Source organism: Neoarius graeffei, chromosome 1, assembly GCF_027579695.1.
Source record: "Neoarius graeffei isolate fNeoGra1 chromosome 1, fNeoGra1.pri, whole genome shotgun sequence".
Classification (NCBI taxonomy): Eukaryota; Metazoa; Chordata; class Actinopteri; order Siluriformes; family Ariidae; genus Neoarius; species Neoarius graeffei.
The window spans coordinates 57,963,665-57,990,474 of NC_083569.1; the positions used below are offsets into that span (position 1 = coordinate 57,963,665).

At 40.3% G+C, this 26,810-nt stretch overlaps 1 protein-coding gene across 4 annotated transcripts in view; it reads left to right on the forward strand.

Moving 5' to 3' along the window:
* kcnip4a (potassium voltage-gated channel interacting protein 4a) overlaps positions 1-26,810 on the forward strand; it is a 154,034-nt gene that overhangs the window by 68,292 nt on the left and 58,932 nt on the right. Inside the window, exon 2 of one of the 4 annotated variants that reach the window (XM_060923924.1) lies at positions 18,560-18,571. The exons of the other annotated variants lie outside the window; for them this stretch is intronic. Within the exon in view, the coding sequence (XP_060779907.1) occupies positions 18,560-18,571 (12 nt within the window). The remainder of the gene's footprint in view (positions 1-18,559; positions 18,572-26,810) is intronic. 4 annotated transcript variants of the gene reach the window in all.

The window sequence follows — 26,810 nt, forward strand, 5'->3', positions numbered from 1 at the left end:
TTGTGTCTCACGTGTATTAGTGTGTTTGACTATGTTGTGCCGTCTCTTGTAATGGAACGCTGCTTCAAGAGCAGTACACTGCCAGGTTTACCATGTACTTTCATTCTGTGTCATAGCTGTAGTGTTTTGTTTTAAATGCATCATTCAACGCAATTACACAGCATGGCCAGTGATTTAGGGGATGCTTTTTACCTCCTGCCTGAAACTGGGAAGCAGTGCTATTTGCTCCATGTCGGGCTTCATCTTTCACACTCCGTCTCATCAAAAACCGCATTTTCCTCCCACAGAAATCTAGAGATTAGACATTCAAGTCTTTCAACACTTTAGCAATTGTTACTTTTTTTAAATTATACATTAGTAATACTCAAGCACCATTTATACATATATTGTACAGATTTGGTGATTTATTGTTTTGGTACATTGCATACACCATGTGTAATTATCAAAGTTAAGGTGACTAGATCATCACCTTTAACCCTGCTGAACCCAACTTTTTATCAGTGGGTTACAAAAGCACCACTCGGACCACAAAGTTAGTTTTATAATCAGGACTGACTGTGAAAAAGTGATGGCATATGGAAAGGGATGGTTATGAATCTCAATGAACCGTTCCTTTTTTCTTTCCTTCCTCCTTTCTCCCCATAGTTCCCAATGATGAACGCTTCTTGCATATCAGTAGACAGCAAGGCCAGTGCTTGCCAAGATGAGCCAAAGCTCAGCTGCCAGCTGTCAAACAGAGCTGTTTGTGTCCTCAGTTAGGCTTAATCTTTTTGCATACTGAACATTTCCATTTTTACTTTCTCTTCATTTGGCTTCTGACGTCAGCTGCATCTATGAAGGTTGCTAGCTTCAATTCAAAAATTGGCACAAAGAACCTTAAAGATCTATTTCTTATGCGCAAGCAATTGGCTATCTCGGTTTTCTGACAATTGTGACAGTTTATTTTGCTCTCTTTCTCAGTTTACTTAAAGACGCCTTCATCCTGGAAGTATTTCACGTAAAGTTGCGTGAGCTGACTAGTAGAAATTGCTACTCATACCGAAAGATGGTGTGACTGACAGCAGCCCCTAGCTCAAATACAGGATTTATTCAAGGCTTCAAGATGGATCATTGAAAATCTGATTTTCTGACATTCAAGCCATGTCAGTTGCTTTTGGTCTTCCCAGTGGAATTTTTTTAAGGATTTACATAAAATGCAAGTCATACTGTAGGAAGACAGACAGTGAAACAAGACATGACACACTATGGAAATAAGGCTGAGGTAAAATAAAAGAAACAAACAACAAAATGTAAAGGATCTGGTAGCATGCAACCTGAAGCTCGAGTCACCAGCTAGGAAGCTGTAGGTTCATATTTTACTAATTTCTATTTGCTCAGTATCATATGATAAAAGCAAATGTCAAGCATTCTAAAATTTCTAAGCAGAACTTTCCCTGTGTCCGAAATCGCTCCCTACTCACTATATAGGACACTATATAGTGGGCACGCCATTTTGTAGTGCTGTCCGAAGCCTTAGTGAGGATTATTTACACTCTCTATATAGTGCACTCAAAGTATCCCACAATGCATCACAAGTAGTGTACAACTGATGGTCACTAACCCAGCAATGTATCCCATAATGCATTGCGGTCGTGCTGAAAGAAATAAAATTAAAAGTCTCAAATTTGATTTAATAAAAGGCTATTTAGCCTTGATTAAAAAAAACTGAAAGATGCAGGTACTTTGTATTGATTAATGTTGGAAATACATTCAGTATAATATGGATTTATCACAAAAATACATGCATGTATTTATTATTTTGAAAACCCACTGATCTGGCACGTTTTAATTGTGTGACAGTAATGGCGTAAATACCAGTGCGATGGACAAGTGTCCGAAAGCATTTTTTCATTTTACCAGTAAGCTCACTATATAGTCCTCTATATAGTAATTCCCTATATAGGGAGTAGTAAACAAGTGAGCGATTTCAGATATAGGGTTTGAATGCATTCATTGTCAGTCCACTCAATAATATATACAGGCAGTTCCAAGTCACCTAAATCATGTTTCCATTGTACTTGATGCTTGAGAGAGCAAATGAGTAGAAAAGGATATGTTTACTATCAGGAAATAATTTCACCTTTGAATGGAGATGGTTAAGAGAGTTGCTGGAATGAATAGAAAGGAGAATATACAATAAATCGAGACATCTGACTGACCTGAGGTCTGTATTGTGCCACAATAGATTTCATTACATTACACTTTCAATATCAGATAATCTCTTCTCAAAGATAGTGTACCAGCGAGAGTGGCATCATGGATCCTGGAGTTAATTGAACAGTTGACTTGGCCCGTAAATCATTTGTTTCCCCCCATACCCCACCCCAAGTTTCAGTCAAATTTTAATTATTCAAATAAGCTGCATTCTGTGAGCTATGTTATTTCAAACATCAGAATCAAATGGAATAAATACTGAAATGTACCAAACTAAACGATGGGGCAGGTAAAATTCCTCCCAATTTTCCCCAGGAGTTATACAGAAAATCTAGGGACACAGTCATCATGTCAGTTAGAGGCGAGACCACCAGAGTGTGTAACACCGCTGTAACAAACCAGACGCTCGCGGATTATGAATGAACTCAAGGTTTTAATGAGCACTGGAGTTGTTCCACCAGCTCAGTGTGGATAAAGTCCCCTTCAGCTCCGTAATCAATTAATGCTGAGGACACAAAAACAGACTGAGGGCAGTTAACTGTCACAGGTAGGAGGAAGGACTTGGAGACCAACCCCTTAGTGGGTGCACTCACCACACTCCACACACTTTCCCGGGGTTGGTGACGAAGTACTGCATCGGCAGATTTGACAGTCACGTTGAATGTGACCCACAGTTCCGCAATAGAGACACAGCCCATCATGGAGACGTCGTTGCTTCTTCTCTGCAGACAAATGGAATGAGTCACACTGCATGGGTTCTAGGGATTGTGGATCCTCATGAGTCCGGGTCAGAGGAGGATACAGGCGGCGAGGAGTCAGTGAAGCAGCTGGAACCATAGGGGGCTTACGAAGACCTCTCCCATGCTTCAGTTGGTCTAGGCGAATGGCTAACGAAATCAGCTTCTCTAGTGAACGACCGTCGTCCTTACACGCCATTTCCACTAGTATGTCGGGGTTCAATCCGTTGCAAAATGTTACTAGTAAAGCAGGCTCATTCCAACCACTCCCAGCCGCAAGAGTGCAAAATTCCAAAGCGTAGTCAGAAACTGAGCGATTACCCTGACGCAAACGGGTGAGTAATTCCCCCTGAGAGTGGCCCTCATTGGCGTGATCGAAAACTGCTTTAAATTCTTTAACGCAATTGTCGTAAGTGTCGGACTGGACTATAGGCCAAACTGCGGTAGCCCAATCTAAGGCCTTGCCCGTAAGGCAAGAAATCATAAAAGAAATACGAGCCTTGTCAGAGCTTGGAGGGGAATTCACAAAAAATATCGAACATTGTAACAAAAACCCTTTACACTGATTAGGTGAGCCATCAAATATATCCGGTTTACTGACAACAAACAAACTGGTATCAGCCGTGGAGGGAGCAGCTTGGTTAATAACCATAGGCGCGCCGGAGAAGCTGAGTCATTGGAGTTGGGTAGTGATTTCTTTCATGCTTTCAACAATCTGCGTCAACTCTTTTTGCTGCTCACCTTGCTGCTGCGTAAGGGTGTTTTCACACTTGGTCCCTTTCAGCCATCTAACCGAACTCAGATCGATGACTCAGCATTTTTTGCGCATATGTGAACACTCCAACCATACCCAGACCCCTTTAAAGTGAACCGAACTGAGACCACCTCAGGAGGTGGTCTCAGTACGGTTCGCTAAAAATCAACGGTACAGTTCGCCTAATCTGCGCATTGTGAGCAAAAAGCGCACCGGGTTCACTTTGCCTTTTTCACTGTAGTTTAACCTTCTTCATTTGCTGTAGTTGGTCACATGACTGTAGCAGGGAAACTCAATTTCCTTTTGGAACTTACCACAGCTGCTGGAATAAATTTATTTTCCTTAATCCGCACTATTTTGATCAAAGAATACAGCAGGGCAAGCATGGCAGCAGACATTTTGATTCAAGAGAATTCAAAAGAATTCCGTGCACTGGGGGTCTGAGGGCTCTAGAGGACCTGATGTGAACAGAAAGAGGACTGAGGCCCCATCAAAGCTTAACTGGACCAGAAAGAGAACACAGTCCTCTTTGTAATAAATTCAGTGTGAACACAAAAATAACTGAGTTCTTTTTCTGTTGGTCCATTTTTTGGTCCACTTAAAGAGGACTGAGTCTGGTTCCTTTAAAGGGGACCAGGTGTGAAAACACCCTGAGTCACGGAATCGAAACACTGGTGATATTGTCCAGCATCTGTCCTTGGCTGCTAAGCGCTACCTGTAGCTCCGTGTAATCCACCATCTGCATGATGGCACAGTATTCTGTAACACGGCTGTAACAAACCAGACGCTTGTGGATTATGAATGAACTCAAGGTTTTAATGAGCACAATGGAAAAGACAATATACAACCCCGATTCCAAAAAAGTTGGGACAAAGTACAAATTGTAAATAAAAACGGAATGCAATGATGTGGAAGTTTCAAAATTCCATATTTTATTCAGAATAGAACATAGATAACATATCAAATGTTTAAACTGAGAAAATGTATCATTTAAAGAGAAAAATTAGGTGATTTTAAATTTCATGACAACAACACATCTCAAAAAAGTTGGGACAAGGCCATGTTTACCACTGTGAGACATCCCCTTTTCTCTTTACAACAGTCTGTAAACGTCTGGGGACTGAGGAGACAAGTTGCTCAAGTTTAGGGATAGGAATGTTAACCCATTCTTGTCTAATGTAGGATTCTAGTTGCTCAACTGTCTTAGGTCTTTTTTGTCGCATCTTCCGTTTTATGATGCGCCAAATGTTTTCTATGGGTGAAAGATCTGGACTGCAGGCTGGCCAGTTCAGTACCTGGACCCTTCTTCTACACAGCCATGATGCTGTAATTGATGCAGTATGTGGTTTGGCATTGTCATGTTGGAAAATGCAAGGTCTTCCCTGAAAGAGACGTCGTCTGGATGGGAGCACATGTTGCTCTAGAACCTGGATATACCTTTCAGCATTGATGGTGTCTTTCCAGATGTGTAAGCTGCCCATGCCACACGCACTAATGCAACCCCATACCATCAGAGATGCAGGCTTCTGAACTGAGCGCTGATAACAACTTGGCTCGTCCTTCTCCTCTTTAGTCCAAATGACACGGCGTCCCTGATTTCCATAAAGAACTTCAAATTTTGATTCGTCTGACCACAGAACAGTTTTCCACTTTGCCAGAGTCCATTTTAAATGAGCCTTGGCCCAGAGAAGACGTCTGCGCTTCTGGATCATGTTTAGATACAGCTTCTTCTTTGAACTATAGAGTTTTAGCTGGCAACGGCGGATGGCACGGTGAATTGTGTTCACAGATAATGTTCTCTGGAAATATTCCTGAGCCCATTTTGTGATTTCCAATACAGAAGCATGCCTGTATGTGATGCAGTGCCGTCTAAGGGCCCGAAGATCACGGGCACCCAGTATGGTTTTCTGGCCTTGACTCTGACGCACAGAGATTCTTCCAGATTCTCTGAATCTTTTGATGATATTATGCACTGTAGATGATAATGTGTTCAAACTCTTTGCAATTTTACACTGTCGAACTCCTTTCTGATATTGCTCCACTATTCGTCGGCGCAGAATTAGGGGGATTGGTGATCCTCTTCCCATCTTTACTTCTGAGAGCCGCTGCCACTCCAAGATGCTCTTTTTATACCCAGTCATGTTAATGACCTATTGCCAATTGACCTAATGAGTTGCAATTTGGTCCTCCAGCTGTTCCTTTTTTGTACCTTTAACTTTTCCAGCCTCTTATTGCCCCTGTCCCAACTTTTTTGAGATGTGTTGCGGTCATGAAATTTCAAATGAGCCAATATTTGGCATGAAATTTCAAAATGTCTCACTTTCGACATTTGATATGTTGTCTTTGTTCTATTGTGAATACAATATCAGTTTTTGAGATTTGTAAATTATTGCATTCCATTTTTATTTACAATTTGTACTTTGTCCCAACTTTTTTGGAATCGGAGTTGTACAACAGCCAGGCCAGGTCAATACCGAGAAATCCAAAAACAGGAACGAGGGCTAGACAAATCGTGGGGGGAAAACAGGTGAGAATTGAGAAACCAGGAAGCAAGAGAAACGAGCAAACAAACACAAGGGCTAGGCAAAACGGGAGAAAACTGGAAGGTCATACACAGGAATACAATCAGGATAGTAACGCTCAGTAGGCTCACGAAATGTGGAGGCAATACTGTGCGAGGAACAAAACAAACAAAGGGGTATAAATACAAACGGAAACAAAAAGGTACAGGTGATGGTAATTAGAACTCGGGGGAGCCACTCCTAGGAAGTGGCTCCAGGTTGGCAGATGGAGTGCCAAAGTCAAAGAGTCCCATATACATTTTCGTACGTACGTTGGGGAGTGCCTGTTAGAGAGCACACTCTGTCTAGGCCGTCGGCATGGTGAGGTAGGGTGGCCAGTTCCTTTCCTCGCTGCCTTTAACTTCCCCAGTGTTTCCACCAGGTCCCCATTCACTGCTGGGTGGACAGGAGGCGAGCCCCAGATCACCGTCCGAGGCGAGGCTCGAACCAGGGACCGTTCGCTTGGCGGTCAAGCGCTCTAACCACTTGGCCACCTCGCCTCCAGATGGAGTGCACGTGGTGCCAAATTGTGATGGCTCATTTTGTAAGACGCAAAAGTGACACTATGACTTGAGTGCCAGCAACATGTTTCAAAACCTTTGGGACAGGGACAACAAAAGACTGGAAAAGTTATGTAATGTTTTAAAAAACACCTAATTTGGTTAATTGGCAACAGGTCAGTAACATGACTGGGTATAAAAAGAGCATCCCAAAGAGGCGGAGTCTCTCAGAAGTAAAGATGGGGAGGGGTTCACTGCTCTGTGAAAGACTGTGTGTGCAAACAGTGCAACAATTCTTCAATGTAAAATTGCAAAGAATTTGGAGATTATATTATCTTTGGTACATAATATCATTAAAATGTTCAGAGAATCTGGAGAAATCTCTGTACACAAGCAACAAGGACGAAAACCAACACGGGCTGGCCGTGATCTTTGGGTCCTCAGGCAACAGTGCATTAAAAAAGAGCAGATACGATTCTGTAGTGGAAATCCACCCACAGAACTGTCGCTCACTCAGTGTTTTTTGTTTTTCGCACCATTCTGTGTGAACTCTAGAGACTGTTGTGTGTGAAAACCCCAGGAGATCAGCAGCTCCTGAAATACTCAAACCAGTCCATCTGGCACCAACATCCATGCCACAGTGAAAGTCACAGAGATCACAATTTTTCCCCCCATTCTGATGTTTGAAGTGAGCATTAACTGAAGTGCTTGATTTGTATCTGTATGAATTTATGCATTGTACTGCTGTCAAGGGATCGGCTGATTAGAGAACTGCATAAAACAGCAGGTGTATGGGTGTATCTAATAAAGTGGCCAGTGAGTGTATTTTAACCCTTTGATGCAAAACATATGCACACCCCTTCTAATGCACAACATGGGTCAAAAATGACCCGCATTCATTTTCCAGGTTATTTCATGCTGACTGAGTTTTTCTTTGCTCTATCTTTTGAAATCAATTTATTTTATGATCGAATATTCCAAGTATTCTTTAAATATCTTGTTTTTAATTACCACAAATCATTAATTTAATTTTTTCTTTCCTACTTTATGAACAAAAATACTTTTTATATTACTACACATGGGTCATCCAAATGTGATTTCAAATTAAATGTCTTCATACTATAATAATAATTTGTTTCAAGTAATTACTTTAGCAGTGAATGGGGCCAGTTATTTATTTATTAACTATGTAGTTAGCTAAGCCAACTACAATAAAATTAGCTAACTAAAGTAGGATATGTCAACAGCTCGGTAGCTAATAGTAATTACTTGTAACTTTCTGACAAGTAATCTACTCACTCTCAAGATAAACTAAACATAATCCATTTTTTTTTCTAAGGTAATGTTAGAACAATTGAAAAACATTACTTGCATGTATTAGATGGGCAAAGGGCGCTGTGCTGAGCTGTGAAATGTCTGACACAAGCACAATTCACAGTTCCCACCAAACGCTGTAGTAAATGCATGCGGGTCGGTTCTGACCCATGTGTGTAAACTTGATGTAGAATTACAAAAGCTGTGCTTGTTCATAAGAAAGGAAAAATAAAAATGATGATTTGTGCTAAACAAAAACAAGATATTTACTGCATATTTGGAAAAGTAAATGACAAAATGAATTGATTTCAAAAGTATATCATAGAAACACTCAGCCATACATGAAATAACCTGGAAAATGAATGCAGGTCGTTTTTGACCCATGTTGTGCATTAGAAGGGTAGTGATACAGAAAGGGTTTTTATTCAAAAAGTAAGAAAGGAAAAAATAAAATAAGGATGCATGATGATAAAAAACAAGTTAACCTTCATCCTACCAAGTGGGGTCCATCTGGACCCCGCACCTATATGTTTGTTTGCCATTTTAAAAATATGTGACATACTGCCTCACCGTTTTATGAATTTGTCGGAATTTATGTCTTAATTAAAACACTAAAGCACCGGAAGATCAGCTTTTTGCATTGTGAAGGTATAATTAATTTGTTACTGGGGTCCAACCGGACCCCAGAGTAAAGTTTATCTGTCTTTCATTTTATAATTGAATAGCACACTGAAAGTTAACTTTTTTTATTTCTTTTATGTTCCATAATGAAACTACCAAGGCATTCCTTCTTGGGGTCCGTGTGGACCCCACTGCTGCAATAAGCACAGGCTGCAAAACAAAAGCCCTAAATTATTTTACAATTACTTTTTTGTTTTAAATTCTGTAAGAAAAGACCTAAGTTGTAATCCAGAATGTTTTACAGCTGCATGAGCTGCAAAAATCATGTATATAATGCCAAATTTTTTTGTGGCGCTATAATTTGCTACATGTATGCTAGTTATTGCAATATTATTGCAATGTTATTGCATTTATAATACATCATTGATATTCAGCCATAGTGGATTTTGTTCTTCAATAAAGTTATGTCTGTTTGCTGCATTGAATTGGTTCTTACTGCATTGATTTCAAGGTATTCCCTCCTGGGGTCCATACGGACCCCGCCTGGTAGTTTGTGTATGTAAAATTGGCTGGTAGGATGAAGGTTAAGTGTGTTCTTTATGCCTTGGGCCCTTTAGTGTATTGCTGTTATTAATACAAGATGTTCTGAACAAAACTTATCTGGTGATTTTGTCTTTATAAGCTTTAATTTTAAAGAAAAGTATTGGGGTCCAAACGGACCCCACATGGTAAGATTAAGGTGTAAAATAGCATGGTAGGATGAGGGTTAATTGAGGAATACCTTGAATACTGAATGATGGAATTAATTTATTGCAAAGATATAGAAGATAAAAACTCAGCCGGGTCACTTTTGACCCATGTTTTGCATCAAAGGGTTAAAAAAATCTGTCTTTGTACTATTTTCAGTGAAATATAGGGTTTCCGTGAATTTGCAAATCATTGCATTCTGTTTTACACAGCATCCCAACTTTTTTGGAACTGGGGTTGTACATGAAGGACTGTTTAGATATATTGTTAAATGAGTGTGTACACTTCCTGTGATGTGGAAATTTCTCACCTTCTGGAACTGCAGGAACAAAAAACACAGACTGTTAAATGACTGACTGATGAAATAATTTCATCCATGACTTGCTTGTGCTGCTGAAACACAAATATTATGCCTAGTGTATTGTAATGGAAACATTCTTGCCATCATGTGATTTAACATGGAATGGGGTACTAAATCACATCCATAATGCACTGGGGTTATTTCAGAACACTTATTTATTCACTGTATTTATATAATGGGTGCTTTTACAATAGCAGGTGGAGATTATTGTTGACAGATTTGTTAATCATTAATTTAGCTATTATCTCTGGGCTACAAAAAGGTGAAAATGGCTAGTAAATGGACAACACGACTTCATTTTCTATTCAGGATTTGCACTTTTCCTACTTTATATTTAAGTTTTGGGGCTGACACATGGACACAGACATAGACACAGGGGTTTGCATGTTCTCCCCGTGTCTGTGTGGGTTTCCTCCGGGTGCTCCGGTTTCCCCCACAGTCCAAAGACATGCAGGTTAGGTTAACTGGTGACTCTAAATTGACCGTAGGTGTGAATGTGAGTGTGAATGGTTGTCTGTGTCTATGTGTCAGCCCTGTGATGACCTGGCGACTTGTCCAGGGTGTACCCCGCCTTTCGCCCGTAGTCAGCTGGGATAGGCTCCAGCTTGCCTGCGACCCTGTAGAACAGGATAAAGCGGTTAGAGATAATGGATGGATGGATGGATGGATGGATGGATGGATGGATGGATATTTAAGTTTTGCATTGTAAAAAAAAAATATCCCTGAGCTCAGAACTTGCACTTCCCCAGCAAAGAGGGCGATTACTAGACAGGAATATCCTGTAACAAAAAATAAATAAATCAATCAGATCTTAATAAAACAGCAGTCTCTGTAAGACAAAAGCCGAACCAACTGAAATGCACCTTGACATTTGTAATCAACTGCAACTGAAATTATTCGAGATGAAAATGGCATAATTAAACCCAGTTACGTTTGTGAGCAGGCTTGAGCTTTGTCTGAAGGAAATGATGTGATCTGTCTGAGAGTGACTGTTTTTGCATTTTAGAAGACATAAAATTTCAAAAAGAACAACTTTTCATATTCATAATATTGAATTGAATTGAATATTTAAGCCATTATTAACCAAGCAGTCTTGGCAGGACATTAAGGATGTTATTACGCCTCCATGATTTGTGCATGGCCCAGCAGCGTGAATCTAAACAGAGTCATCGTCTCCTAGTCCTCAGTAAAACTGTGAGGTGACGACTAATTGGTGTGTCAGTGAAGATAAATATTGCTCTACTCAGCATAGCACTTTTGCGTATGCACACACACACACACACACACACACACACACACACACACACACACACACACACACACACACAGAGGATGCTTAAGTCAGATTAACAGTGGCGCCGGCCATTAGCAGAGGGAGCACTGCATACATGATGACCACAGCACCCTTTGTCTTGGCCTTTGTCTGAGACATGTCCTTGCACAAGATTCATGAGTCTCTGACACAACCTTTGAGTCTGAACTGTACACTAAAGAGCCACAGGAGATGAGTTATGATAATGGCCTGTCAGAAGCGTATATGCCTGAGAGGACCTTTTCTTCACCTTAGTCATATTGTGTTTTTTATTTCTTTTTATAAAATGATCTCATGAACGAGTAGGGAGATTATTAGCAGATACGCACATTTTGTACAATGAGTGTCCTTATAAAAATGTGGTTCATTGTGACGTCTGTAACCTCTTTGAAGTTTCAATAAAAGACACGGACGAACAAGATTTCTTTTTTTTTTTTTAAAGGAGAATTTGTAAGACGTTACATTGTCTGCTGAACAATCTGGAAAGTGCAGACTTGTGACAGCAGTTGGTTATGACAGCAAATGGTTGTCTATCATCATACCTGCAGAAGAAGGTCCACACGTCTCATATCACTTTTATACTTAACTCAGGAAACTATGATGAGCCTCAGTTAGAGAATGGAAAAGGGTGAAGGACAAAAGACAAGTATCTGACAGTTTTGAATGTTGAATGTTCAGTCTGACTCCACTGAATCCAAAGTGCAATCTGTGTGGGCTTTGTACTTATTTAATGGAAATTGGGGCTGAGCAATAGTAGCAATAATGATCATCACGGTTATTTTCCTCATTTCTGAAATCACAATTACTTTACTGTAGAAAGCAACCAGACAGTTGGGCTAAAGCACAACAATGTTAAAGCATTTTATTCAGTGGCTACTATAAAATATTTAGGAACTACAGTTAAAGTATTAGCAAAAGCTATAAAGTTATAGGAATGAGGAATGTGCCGGTAAGTCAGGACCTGCAGGCAAAACTTAAGTCTAATCAATAAGCAAATTAGGTCATTCTTTCTATCTTCAGTTAAGCTCACCAGTAATTCAGAATCGGAGCTGATTATTAAAAACAAACAAACAAGCAAAATACCCTATGAAAAATATCAGGATCATGATTGAAATACTATGAATTTTGCTGCCCTCATGCCGTAACGACTTGATTTGTCCCTAGTTTCATAGTGGTTCCTTTATAGCAGTGTTTCTCAACCACTGGGCTGCGCCATCTAGTGGGCTGCAATTTTTTTCCAAGTTGAAGCTAATTTTTACTCGTAGTAGGGTACAATTCAGGGGCGATTCTAGCATCTGATCTTTGGGGGTGCTTAGCCCCCAGAGCTGACAGAGGCACCTGGCTTGAACAACAGTGTTTCCACGTTTATTCCGCATTTAGACTAGACTTAACTAGACAAGAAGACTAGACTAGACAAGACTAGACTTATGCAATGTTTTAACAGAAGCTGACCCAATAAACTATGATATCTACACATTTACAACCACTGACACAAATATTTACGTTATATTTTAAACTAAACAAGACCTACTACTGCATTTGTAATGTTGGAGCTATTCCGTACCTTCACATCTCGCTATGCCAGTAATACTCAGGTGCTACTTCGAGTTCCTCATCGGCGTGGAATCCAGTTAAAAAAAACACCATGTCGTAGCAAGCACTCGCGCGGACAGGCAACCCGATCAGAGGGGACGCAAGGAGGAGAGGTATTTTACTGCTCATAGAACTATCACGTAACAGGCGAATTCAAGAACACACACACGCCCGCGCACACATTCATTGCGCAGTGCGCAAGGGCACTTATTTCTGAAAATTACGTCCAAAAGCAGTGTTTTTGAGGGTGCTGAGCTAGGGGGTGCTTGAGCACCCCCAAAAATAGGCTAAACATGCCCCTGGTACAATTGCTGGGTTGCATCCAACATCACATCCACCTTATTAAGTTACGGCCACACTACAGCTCGCGATGCTTTGCGATGGGTTATTGATGAAAATTAGGCATTTTGATGGCGATATACACATGAGCTAAAAGCTGTGGTCACACAGCAGGCGAACACTTGACTGTCACACCTTTGCGCGCTTGACTCTAGCACAGCTCGAGCGGCCGCGCGTGCTCACGGAGCACGTTGTGCGCACTTGGGACCCAGGTGTTATGGGAAACACCTGATACTGATTTGAGCGCCATCAGCACACACAGATACGGAAGAAGTTTTCACAGAGGCTTTGCGAAGTATTATCATTATCACTGTCATGTTTGTTTCTAGCCATGTTTATAATGCTGTTTAAATACTCTGCTTTCTGTTTTGCTTTTGTTAAAAAAAACACTTGGAAGATGGCTCTGGACACTTACAGTAATAATTTATGTCTGAGGACTACAGTCGAATTGCTAACTTTAGGACTGCAGTGTCATGAACAGTTTTGCACTCAAGTTTCCATCAATGAACAGTTTATAACTTCAACAAAACAGACTTCATATGAAAACTAGAATGAATTTTCTGGTTTCACAGCTATACTTTGTGACTATATAGGACACAGTTATAGAAGTGAGTTATTTATAATCATGTTATCTGTTATCGCCCAAATGAGGATGGGTTCCCTTTTGAGTCTGGTTCCTCTCGAGGTTTCTTCCTCATGTCACCTGAGGGGTTTTTTCCTTGCCACCGTCGCCACAGGATAAAATTAGCTCATGTTTAAAGTCTTTAATTCTCTGTAAAGCTGCTTTGTGACAATATCTATTTTTTTAAAGTGCTATAAAAATAAACTTGACTTAAATATCACGCCTGCTAATAAACACTCTTCCTGCACTTAGATCCGTCTACCGCCATCTATCTTGCAGTGTCTTGATCCCCAGATCTTTAACCCAACCACATATAAAACGTTGTACTACTCCATGCTCTTCCAGGTTTTCATCTGTTTGTCCATATAGAACGATGTCTGCAGCACCAGGTAGTTTGAGATGTCAAACTACATCTCAAACTATGGCACGGTGGTGTAGTGGTTAGCACAGTCACCTCACAGCAAGAAGGTTCTGGGTTCACAGCCAGCGGGGGCCTTTCTGTGTGGAGTCTGCATGTTCTCCCCATGTCTGCGTGGGTTTCCTCTGGGTGTTCTGGTTTCCCCCACAGTTCAAAGACGTGATTAGGTTAAGATGGAACAGCCTTCGGCCGAGGTGCTCTTGAGCGAGGCACCTAACTCCCAACTGCTCCCCAGACGCTGTTAGCGTGACTGCTCACTGCTCTGGGTATGTGTCTGTGCTCATTGCTCACATGTTCAGATGGGTTAAATGCAGAGAGGAATTTCACAAGCGTGTGATGAATAAAGTTGTTGTTGTTCTTCTTCTTTTCTTATGTCAGGGAACTCAACGGATGGATAATTTTCCAACTCACAGGAAAAATCCTTCTTTGTTAGCATGTAAAGATCTATCCCACTGAGTGGTTTCTATATCCACTTCTTTTGAATGTACTTCTTGGTTTTAATAACTTGCTTGTTTTCTGTACACAAACATGGTGATAAGTTCTTGTGTTAATGGACCAGACTCCACTTTTGGATCCTGAATCCCTTTTGACTGAGAATGACCAGCATGCATGGTTTTATTTTGGCTTCTGGCACATCCGTACAGTTTTGAATACAATACCTACAATTAAGAACAGTTTGTTTTTTATTGCACTGATTTAATTCCTGGGCTCCCATCTGTAACAGGGAGTAATGCTGCATTGCATTAATACACTTTACAGTAGATTATTAGATGCTAATAGAATAGATGAGTCAAAATAATTTGGGATCTTTTTTAATGGACCCTGACTCATTACAAGTATGAACAGGTGGGCCTTAAAGTAGAAAAGATTGCAAATCCCTGCTTTATAGTATGTAAAGGGGTTTTATAAACATAATTTTTCCTGTTTTTCTCTTGGCCTCTTGGTGCCACAGAAACTTTATATGATAGACACAATGTCTGTAGTAATGTAAGTCACAGTAATTGAACATTGTTATAATCTTGAAGAAATTTGTTGAAGAAATTAAAAAAAAAAACTCTGGGGATCTCATTAATCAAACATTTATCAACCATGTGTATGAGCAGTTTTGTGCATAACTCATGCATATGCACATTTCTCTGTATCCAGTTTTATTTATCAAGTTCTTCTTTTGCATGGTGATGTACAGTATATACAGTACCAGTCAAAAGTTTGGCCACCCCTACTCATTCATAGGTTTTTCTGTATTTTGACTGTTTTCTACATTCTAGAACAACACTGAAGACATCAAAACTATGAAATAACATTGATTCTTCAAAGTAGCCAGCGTTTACCTTGATGATACTTTGCACACTGTTGGCATTATCTTAACCAGCTTTATGAGGTTGTCACCTGGAATGCTTTTCAATTAATAGCTGTGCCTAGTCAAAAGTTAATTAGTGCAATTTCTTGCCTTCTTAATGTGTTTGAGATCAAACAGTAAATAGTAAATAATATAAATATAGTAAATAACCCTATTCCACAACTGTAGTCATCCTTATGTCAAGAATTGCTCAACTAAGTAAAGAGAAACGACATCCATCATTACTTTCAGACATGAAGTGTCTTATTTAATAAAAATAAAGAAGAATCATTGAATTAGAAGGTGTGTCCAAACTCATCTCATCTCATTATCTCTAGCCGCTTTATTCTGTTCTACAGGGTCGCAGGCAAGCTGGAGCCTATCCCAGCTGACTACGGGTGAGAGGCGGGGTACACCCTGGACAAGTTGCCAGGTCATCACAGGGCTGACACATAGACACAGACAACCATTCACACTCACATTCACACCTACGGTCAATTTAGAGTCACCAGTTAACCTAACCTGCATGTCTTTGGACTGTGGGGGAAACCGGAGCACCCGGAGGAAACCCACGCGGACACGGGGAGAACATGCAAACTCCACACAGAAAGGCCCTCACCGGCCACGGGGCTCAAACCCGGACATTCTTATTGTGAGGCGACAGCGCTAACCACTACACCACCGTGCCGCCCCTGTGTCCAAACTTTTGATTAGTACTGTACATGGACAGAAAAAGCTACTACGTTAATGTACAGGTAATTTATGATGCACAGTTGAGCTTTGAGTGTCATAGCCAAGTGGAACACATGATCCTTTCATTTTGCAGAACAGTGCGGTGGAATATTAGCCTCAGTAAGCTAGTATTTGAGATGGCTGACTTATTTTAATTTGCATGTCTTGTTTTTTTTAAAGACAAACCACTCATGACAGTGTCAAATGAACCATTTTGTTTTACTCTGTTTTGTACAACAGCGTTTCTAGTTCAACTACTTAGACCTTATGACATGTGCCATGTTGTTTGTAGCAAGCTGTTCCATGAGCAGACTACTGGGCTTTTTAAAGAGACATTTTTACCTTATATGGTGAGTTGGGGGGCTTCCTTTATGTAAATGAGTACAGCATTGCATATAGCTTGACATACTTGTGTGATAAATGGGAACTTTCTTATGCAGACTGGCAATTCTTATGCTCAAATTGAGAACATGTATAATGCATACTTAGATAAATGAGACCATCCATCCATCCATTATCTGTAGCCGCTTATGCTGTCCTACAGGGTCACAGGAGCCTATCCCAGCTGACTACGGGCGAAAGGCGAGGTACACCCTGGACAAGTCGCCAGGTCATCACAGGGCTGACACATAGACACAGACAACCATTCACACTCACATTCACACCTACGGTCAATTTAGAGTCACCAGTTAACCTAACCTGCATGTCTTTGGACTGTGGGGGAAACCGGAGCACCCAGAGGAAACCCACGCAGACATGGGGAGAACATGCAAACTCCACACAGAAAGGCCCTTGCCGGCCACTGGGCTCGAACCCGGACCTTCTTGCTGTGAGGTGACAGCGCTAACCACTACACCACCGTGCCACCTAAATGAGACCCTCGTTTTACTTATTATTTAAAATGAGACTTTTTATTGATCTGAATGACTAAACATCTTCATAGCCACATCACAGTAATGAATTAGTATGACAGCCAAGCAACTACATTTATTTGTAAATGTAAGTTATTGATTTTATTGCAACTAACATAAAGGGCACTGTGTTTTCCGCTACTTTTTTCCAATCTTTAATTCAAGCTTAGTGGTTTTAGGCATTGGGTAAAAGACTGACATGACCTTTCCAGTTTAGTTTCTGTGCTTCCCCTCAGGTGGCTTTAGCTATAATCAGACAAACGGTAGAAGGTTGACCCACACATTTGTAGAAGCTTAAGTGAAGACTGTCTCAATCCATTAGAATTACAGGGTCTTAATAGATGCTAATGGCTGTCCAGTCTGAGAAATGAACAATAAGGACAGGGTCTCAGAGGCTAGATTCAAGTGGACTGAAAGACATTCTCATCAGTTTTACTAAGGTGTTCAGCAGGAATATACACCGTTATGAGGCCCTACATCTTATTTCTGAGTATCAATCTGCATTAAGGAGAAGATGCAATGTAAGTGGGCTGTGACACCAGTTGGATTTAGGAGTACTGAGAAAGATAAAGCTACAGTAAGTGTAGCAAAATACTCAGTGATTTTATTCCTCATGGATTCTTTATATAGCAATCCCCACATTTCCATTTCCATAGGCTTACAGCAGATCTAAATGCAAGCATTCAGACCACAGATTGTACAACAGCAAAACTGATTGCTTTAAATGCCAGATATGTCATAGCTTAGCCTTGATGGCAAAAAAAAAAAAGGCTCCATTTTGTTGAGAAACACGACTCAAAATGAAGCAAAAGGATTTTTTTCTCTATGAGGATTAAACCTTTGTTTGAGAGTGTGCTTGTTTTCTTGCATCATTTCAATACGATTAGCTTTGACACAAGGATTTTGTAACCACTGGTATCTTATACCACATATACTGTATTTAAATTAGGATGCAAAAGATTCTTTCTTTCAGGGGCGGCACGGTGGTGTAGTGGTTAGCGCTGTCGCCTCACAGCAAGAAGGTCTGGGTTCGAGCCCCGTGGCCGGCAAGGGCCTTTCTGTGTGGAGTTTGCATGTTCTCCCCGTGTCCGCGTGGGTTTCCTCCGGGTGCTCCGGTTTCCCCCACAGTCCAAAGACATGCAGGTTAGGTTAACTGGTGACTCTAAATTGAGCGTAGGTGTGAATGTGAGTGTGAATGGTTGTCTGTGTCTATGTGTCAGCCCTGTGATGACCTGGCGACTTGTCCAGGGTGTACCCCGCCTTTCACCCGTAGTCAGCTGGGATAGGCTCCAGCTTGCTTGCGACCCTGTAGAACAGGATAAAGCGGCTAGAGATAATGAGATGAGAAGATTCTTTCAAGATTGGAGACTAAAGGGACAAATTCAAAATTTTCATCAAAACGGTCTGGGTAGTACAATCACCATGATCATTAATCTTATTTTAATTGCAAACCTAAAAGTGAAATAACACGTCCCCACAAATCCTCTGTGATTTGCAAGTTTAAGTGGAGGGTGAAGGTGTGTTTATAGATTATATGTTAGCTACAGTAATAATCTATCATTCAAAAGGATCAATTTTGAATTATATTTTGTTTACACTGTATTGTTTGATATGATCTGTTTCTACTCCTCCTTGTTTAGGCTAGTTGGAGCATTATGTCTTGCCCTGAGTGAATTTGTCTCATCTCCATTTAAATTTCCTTGTTAAATGCATATCTAATTTTAGCCCAGTTTTCTATCACACTGGGTTTTTCAAAGCTCAGCTTCCTTATCTTAAAGGGTCAGTGTGTTCTCTTAAAGTGCTGATTGTTTGTTTGAGGCTTTGTTATTAAAAGGGACTTTGTAATTTCTCTTTTTAGGCGATCTATAAGATATAGGATTAAAAGCTAACTATATGAGAATATGCCTGGGACAAGTGATTCGTCAAATGATTTTTAGTAATATGCACTGTTTATGTGATTTGAAATGCTTTTTTGAAACATTTGAAGTCACTAACTGATACATTATGTATTTCAGTGAGAGCGTGGGGCTCAAACCATGTTTACATTTAAGTGAGTCAATTTCGAACTGTAAAATCCCATTTTTCTTCCTAATTTGTGAGTGAGTCTACATTTTGTCATGCACATCGTCAGCTATAATAATGGTACAATATTGTTGCTATTATGCAAGCCATAAGACTCAAATGAAGCTTTACCGGTACATGTAGGCAAGCAAAGAAATGGTTTTTCATTTGAAACTACATGTCGAGCCCTACATCAATATTCCCACTTCATATTTCATTCTTTTACTGAATCACATTTTATGGGGTTTTCAAACAGCCTTTTCTTATTTTCAGTCAATATTCTTGTCAATGATACTAAGAAGAAGAACAACAACTTTATTCATCACATGCTTGTGCAGTTCCTCTCTGCATTTAACCCATCTGAAGCAGTGAACACACACACACACACACATAGCAGTGGGCAGCCATGCTAACAGCGCCCGGGGAGCAGTTGGAAGTTACAGTAGGTGCCTCGCTCAAGGACACCTCAGCCCAAGGCCGTCCCATATTAACCTAACCGCATGTCTTTGGACTGTGGGGGAAACCGGAGAGAACATGCAAACTCCACACAGAAAGGCCCCTGTTGGCCGCAAACCCAGAACTTTCTTGCTGTGAGGCGACTGTGCTAACCACTTACACCACCGTGCCACCCATACTATTGTAACAAGCTTGTTGTAATTTGACAGTATTTTTAAATAAGATACTAATTTTCTACCAGTGAGGTAATTTCTTCTTCAGGCATCATTTACGCTCCTGCCGGTTTTGTATATCGCCCTCAGTTAATGTGTTTTGGATCACAGCTTGTAATGAATTGTGCCCTCTCATTACATAGCATACCACTAATTGTGGTTCATTATTTTCTCAACTATGAACTATGCACAGTGTTTTGTTCAGTATTCTCTATCAAAATGTTACTATAAAGTCAAGGACTTTATGGCACTTCTAGTATGTAGATTTTGCACCCCATCTAAGGCTTTCACACTGGGGTTGCTAAAGGTGTAACAAATCCAAGTAGGTGGATTCAGGCTGGCTTTCTTTCTTTCTTTCTTTCTTTCTTTCTTTCTTTCTTTCTTTCTTTTTTTAACAAAGTGTCAAGTAAACAAAAATAGTCACAGCAAGGTACAAAAGGCTAGAAAATAGTGATGTAACAGAGAACCTGAAGCTTGAAGCAGCTTGAAAACAATGAAGCAGTGCTTTGAAACTTGTATTGAAGTACCAAAGTCACGTGATTGATGACTGACGCTTCATTTTGGATACACCCATGTGACTGTGTCATTAGTGGTTCAGAAGCAGTTGAAACTGGTTCAAACCACTATTTGGCATTTCTGTGCACATAGTATTGAGTGCTTAAGTTTTACGAAAGTTTTACTGATACAAACTCGCCTCCTCTGTTCCATGTAAACATATTTTTTCAAAGGAAGGGGAGACTGTTCATAAGAGAAGGAACAAATACTTTTCTTAAATAAAAATCTTTAAACTCCCCATGTCCGGCTGTCTCACAAGCATGTTTCTCCATCAGTCACATAAGTAAAATATATTCTCTTTTCATATATGTTAAATTAGTCATATGTACATATCCTCCTGAGAACCAACCCAAAGACTTGTGTCTGCTGTAGTTAACATTTGTTTTACGTGCACACCCTTTTACTCTCTCAAGCTATTCACTTGAATCCTGGTGTCTTGTAAAGAGTACATCCTGGGCTTTCCAATGATATATCATGTGACTAGGAGGGTTGCTGGGAAATTCCTAGTAAGGAAATCACAACAAAAGAGAAATTGAGAGACACATTTTTTTTTCTTGGTCCCCAGGAGGATATTACAGTATGTGAACAGTAACTGAAACATATGTATTGGCCTCTGCTATTCATTTTTTTTTTTTTACCATAAAGGACCACTGGTGTGTACTGTGTTAAACAAAACTTCGCGTAATGAACCTCATTTGGATTCAAAGCTTCATTGGTTCAGAAAGCTTCATTGCCCCATCACTACTAGAAAAGCAAGAAATAACAAAGCAAAAGCCAAGCAACTAAACGCAGAACTGTTAACGGGAACTAATCAAGGGAATTAGTGAAACAACCCAGGAAGACATTCAAACTAAGGGTGGCTTCCCTCGGGTGATCTGGAGGGGAATTGTCCATGTTGGATACACTATCAGAAACAGGGTTACAGTAGGAGCTCATTTCTGTCCCTCAAGGTACAATCTATGCTAATGTACCCCCTAGGGCTCATTATTGGACCTCAAGGTAACTGTGTGTACCTTTTTAGGGCCAAAAAGATACATATACATTCCCCAGCAGTATATAAAGGGTTCAGGTAAGTACCTTAGATCAGGGGTTCCCAAACTTTTCCATGCCAAGGCCCCCCAAACAGCATTAGCTTCTGGCCGGGGACCCTTTGCAAACCCACAGACAATGCTACAAAATATGTAAAGAAACATCAACTTTTAGAATGTTTTCTCTTACTTTTATTTAATATTCAATAATTGTTACATTTGTTTAGCATAAGAATATTATTAACTAACATGTTTTCAACACAAATATTTTCGCACTGAACAATAAACTTTTCAACAAACTGTTGATAAGAACAGCACAAAAGAAATCAAACCACTCTCAATTGTGTGTGTGTGTGTGTGTGTGTGTGGGAGTGACAGACAGACGGTTTACACTAGTGGGAGGGATGGGCTTGGTGGCTCCTACATAGTTTGTCAACCCTGGGCTTAATCTCTGTCAGTGCCATACGCATGTCATTGTCCACATGTAGACGTGCTCTATGTTTGGTTTTGAGTACCTTTAAAGTTGAAAAGCCAGACTCGCACAAGTAGGTTGTTGCAAAAGGGAGAAGGCATTTCAATGCCCTGTCAGCCAAGCTGGGATAGTCCTTTCTTACATGTAGCTAGTAAGTAGTTAGACAGGGGAAGAGCCTCAAAGTCCATTTTTAAATCCCCTGAGTTTGTCATCTCAATCAGCTCCTCCTGTGACTTTAAGTCCAGACTAGAACCGACACCGGTGGCAAAGGGGTTCCTAACCCAGTTTAAATGTGTGTTTTCGAGGTCAGGGAAATAGTCTTTGAAATATCCTTGGAGGTGCTCCAGGTGGGACTGGATCAATGGAGAGACGGAGCCCAAATCATCACATGACAGCAGCTGCTGGTGAAGTAGTGGGAACATTTCTGTAACTCCCTCCTGGAGCTTGTTTGACCACAGCATGATCTTTTTGGAAAAAGCACGCACTTTGTCTTGCACCTGGAGTATGTACGTGTCACGTCCTTGCATGCTTTGATTCAGTACATTTAGATGCTGGAAAATGCCTGACATGTATGCAAGTTTGCGGATCCAGGTTGCATCGGTGAACCGATCTGCTAGCTGATGCTTTTCAGATGAGAGGAACTCTGCAACCTCCCTCCGCAGCTCATAGACACGGTTCAAAACTGCGCCCCGTGACAGCTAGCACACGTTTGAGTGAAGCAGCAGCCCCTCAAAACGAGCGCCCATCTCATTACAAAGCAGGGTAAACAGTCTGTGTTTCATGGGACGGGCTTTAATAAAATTCACTACTTGTATAACCTCCTGTAGTACCTGATTCAACTCGTTATCCATCCTTTTTGCGACCAGTGCCTCGCGATGGAGCATGCAGTGTGTGGCCACTACATGCGGGGCCTTCTGCTTAATGAGAGCGGTCACTCCACTGATCTTCCCGGTCATTGCCGCGGCTCCGTCCGAACACCCCCCCCACACAGCGGGTCCAGTCCAATCCGTTAGACTCGATGTAATCGTCCAAAACTTGAAAAATGTCTTTCCCAGTAGTTCTTCTTTCAAGTGCTTTACAAAATAGTATTCCCTCCACAATACGCTAGCTTGAGGAGCAAAGCAGCTTGATAAATGGCGCAAACCGCAGCGTCACAGGCAATCGGAGAGATGAGCATGGCAAACAACGTTTCGATATGATGTATTATTATTAATAATTATATTTTATAATAATGATTAAAAAACTAATTACAATATATTTAATAATAATTATTTAAAAATATATTTTTTTCGCAATTTTTTTGTTATCGTCCCTCCAACTTTCTGAGGCCCCCCTAGTGCCCCCTGGCGGCCCCCACTTTGAAAACCACTGCCTTAGAGGATACTGCCCCAGTGACAAGTTATTGTACCCCTAAAAGTTCCAATGCTGTACTTTATTTTCTGAGAGTGTATGACGTGTGTTTGTTTGTGTGTTTTATCACTTGCAGTTAACAGTTGAGAAAAGTGAGACATCTCATGGGTCTAGTGGCCATCTGTGCTTCATTAATGTTTGGCTTTTGGCAGCTCATTTCTGTCACTCATCTCTAATTTAAAAGTCAGCCCTTTACACACCCAGGGAATATACATGAGCACACATGCAGTGTGGCTAACTAACACTATGAGAGATGCAATATTTGTATATATACATTATTCATCATTCTGCATGTCTACTTTTGTAGATTCCATCCATTTACTCATAAAACTGATTTATCACTTTGAGCACATAACTTCCTACTTCAGTTCTGCATTGGCTCGACTATTCTGTCTAAAAGAACTGCACAACAAACGTTCGTGAAATTTTGCTGATAAAAACATAGAAATGGTTTTAACATTCTTTGCTTTAACTAACTGGGACACAGTGTCAAGAAAATATAATCTATTGAAATTGCTGGGAACACTGGGCACAGTGTGGGAATACACTCTGGATGGGACTCTATAGCAGCAGCAGTAGTAGTAGGTAGCAGCATAAACTTTAGGACATTGTCAGGTAGCCAGTGTGGGTGTACTTTCTGAAGTAGACAATATGATTAATAACCAGGTGTTTTGACAAGAGTACCTGGGATTGGATGTCCTACACATTTGATTTACTAGTTCTTAACCTGAAGCCATGGATTAAACTTATGTATGTAAAAACTATCCCATCCATCCTGATGTACGCACTACGTCTGTTGCTTTTTCAGTTGTATGCATGTATAAATTCCACAAAAATCAATTAACATCTATTTTGTGAGCAATATTAACATACACACATAAGATACGATATTGTGGTGGTAGCCTTAAATGTGAAGCAACTTCAAATTCACTTTCTCCTGTAATTTGATCCAAACAAAGACAGAATACAGTGCAATAATGAACAGAAAAAAACATATAAATATATATACAGTTGTGGTCAGAAGTTTACATACAGTGACATGAATGTCATCTTGGATATGAATGTCATGGCAATATTTGGGCTTTCAGTAATTTCTTTGAACTGTTATTTTTCTGTGGCAGAATGACTGTACAGTATACATCTTTAATAAAAAAAAACCACTAGAATTTGGTGCACAAGTTTTAATTTTCTTTGGGTTTTCTGAAATCAATACAGGGTCAAAATTATACATCCAGGGTCAAAAAATTTGCATATGCTCACTTAGATTATTAATTCAGAGGTGTTGAGACTTCCAAAATGTCTCTTATCTTGCCAAGGCCGAGGTCTCTTAACTTCCTGTTAGTGATTATGATTGATTACAGCTGGTATCTTCTCTGTGCCTTCATAAAAAGGGTTTGTTTACAGCACTCATTGGATTGACCAGCACACAGTAAAATGGGAAACTCCAAGGAGCTCAGTGCAGATCTGAGAAAGAGGATCGCAGATGTACACAACTCTGGAATGTCTCTTGGAGCCATTTGCAACAACTGCAAATTCCAAGATCAGTGAGGTGTAGTCACTTTGTCAAGCCACTTTGCTTCAAGAAAACCTAAACTGTCACCCTCAGCTGAAAGGAAATTGGTTTGGATGGTCAGGAACAACCTGAGAACCACCATGGCACAGACCTGCCATGAACTGGAAGCTGATGGGTCACTTTCTACAGTTCAGATCACCATGGCTGCTATCCAAGAAATAACACCCTGCTCCAAAATTAACACCTTCAAGCTTAACTAAAGTTTGAAGTTGACCACACAGACAAAGAAAAAGCCTTCTGGAGGATAACTGTATGGTCAGATGAGACAAAGATTGAGTTGTTTGACCATGTACAGAGGGATGCTGTACCAGCTGGTGGTGGTGGTAGGATCATCATGATCTGTGGCTGTTTTACTGCCAGTGGAACTGGTTCATTGCACAAAGTGGATGGAATAATAAAGAAGGAGGACTACCTCAGAATTATTCAGCGTAAACCATCAGAAATTTGAATACGACTTGGGAGTTACAACAAGACAATGAATCCAAACACGCATCAGAGCTGGTTGTGGAGGATAAATGTCTTTTTGTAAGATTCACCTTGACCAAACATTTTTGTTTACCATAAACAAGCTTCTGGCAGAATTCTGGTTGGATACTTCATGACTCTTCATGGTAGAATTGGTAGAGTTCAATTTTTTTTTTTTTCTTGGAGTGGACTCGACTTTTAAGCACGGTCCATATATTTTCAATAGGGTTGAAGTCAGGACCCTATTGAAAATGGACGTGTTAAAACAAGTCCTGACTTCAACCGTATTGAAAATATATGGACCGTGCTTAAAAGTTGAGTCCATGGGATGGTAATAAAAAGTTGTATTATTCCTGTAGTGTTCTCCAGAATCTAAAGTATCTATATGTTCTATGCTCTGTATTTTCTTCTCCAGGTAAAATCTGAAGATAATTTTTCATTTAATATAAGCACTAGGTCATTTTCTTGACAGGCTTCCAAGCTATAGGATAAATCATTTCACAGGTATACATTATGTGTTCCTTATATGTTATATTTGGCACAGGAAGCTGGATGAATTATTTTCTGCACTCTTGACCCAGCACTAAATGAGTTTTTGTGTGTGTATGTCTCTGGAGGTTTGGTATGTGTATGAGGGTATTGCTGGTCTATGTCTGAGCAGATGTGATCCTGAGTGTTTAATTTTTGAACACCTGCACAGTTTGTCAATTAGCAGTCAAATTCTTTGTCATTTTCCAAAGTCCAGCTGGAAGTGTACGGATCAAGTGTGCTGCTAATCAGACACCTCATTTTATGCACATTTATTCTGTCATTTATGACTCTGCCAGTTACTGAGATGGAAGGCTCTATGCACAGAACCAAACACTGAGCAGGAATTATACAAAGCAATTGCTCTTTCATTAACAGTGAGAGAGAGCGTGCAGTATACCGGTATAGCCATGTGTCTTTGACATCCAATTACATTCAAGTAACAAAAATTATAGCCATCAAACCTTCTGTCAGAGAAGTCACCTTCAATTAGTTATACTACTTTGCTGGAGCTGCTCCATAAGTACAGTCTGGTCTGGCATTTGGAATTAAACATCGTAAACATCAGTGAATATAAGTACAGTATATAAGTGAATCTAAGGCTTTTAGACACAAACAACTTATGCATAGTCACTGAATGACAGTAAGCATCGCTTCCGACAGTGAAACATGGTATACATACTGTACCCTGAGTGTGTGTGTGGGAGGGGGAGTGATTATATTGTTTCAGCCTTTTTTGCAGTGCTCATGAAGTATTTTTCCATCACTCTCGGGTGTAGCTTTTTAAATGCCCACTGGGTTTTTGAATTGTGGCTCACCAGGGCATGTGCTCTAACTGTGTCTGGTGTTGACATCATGGGCAGGTGGTTATGTCTGAGAACAGATCATAAATTAGTCCATTCTATCAGATTGGGACCTTTGTGGAGCACTAAACTTTGTAAATCACAGAATACACAGTAATGGAGACCCAAAGATCATGTTTGCATCATTGACCCA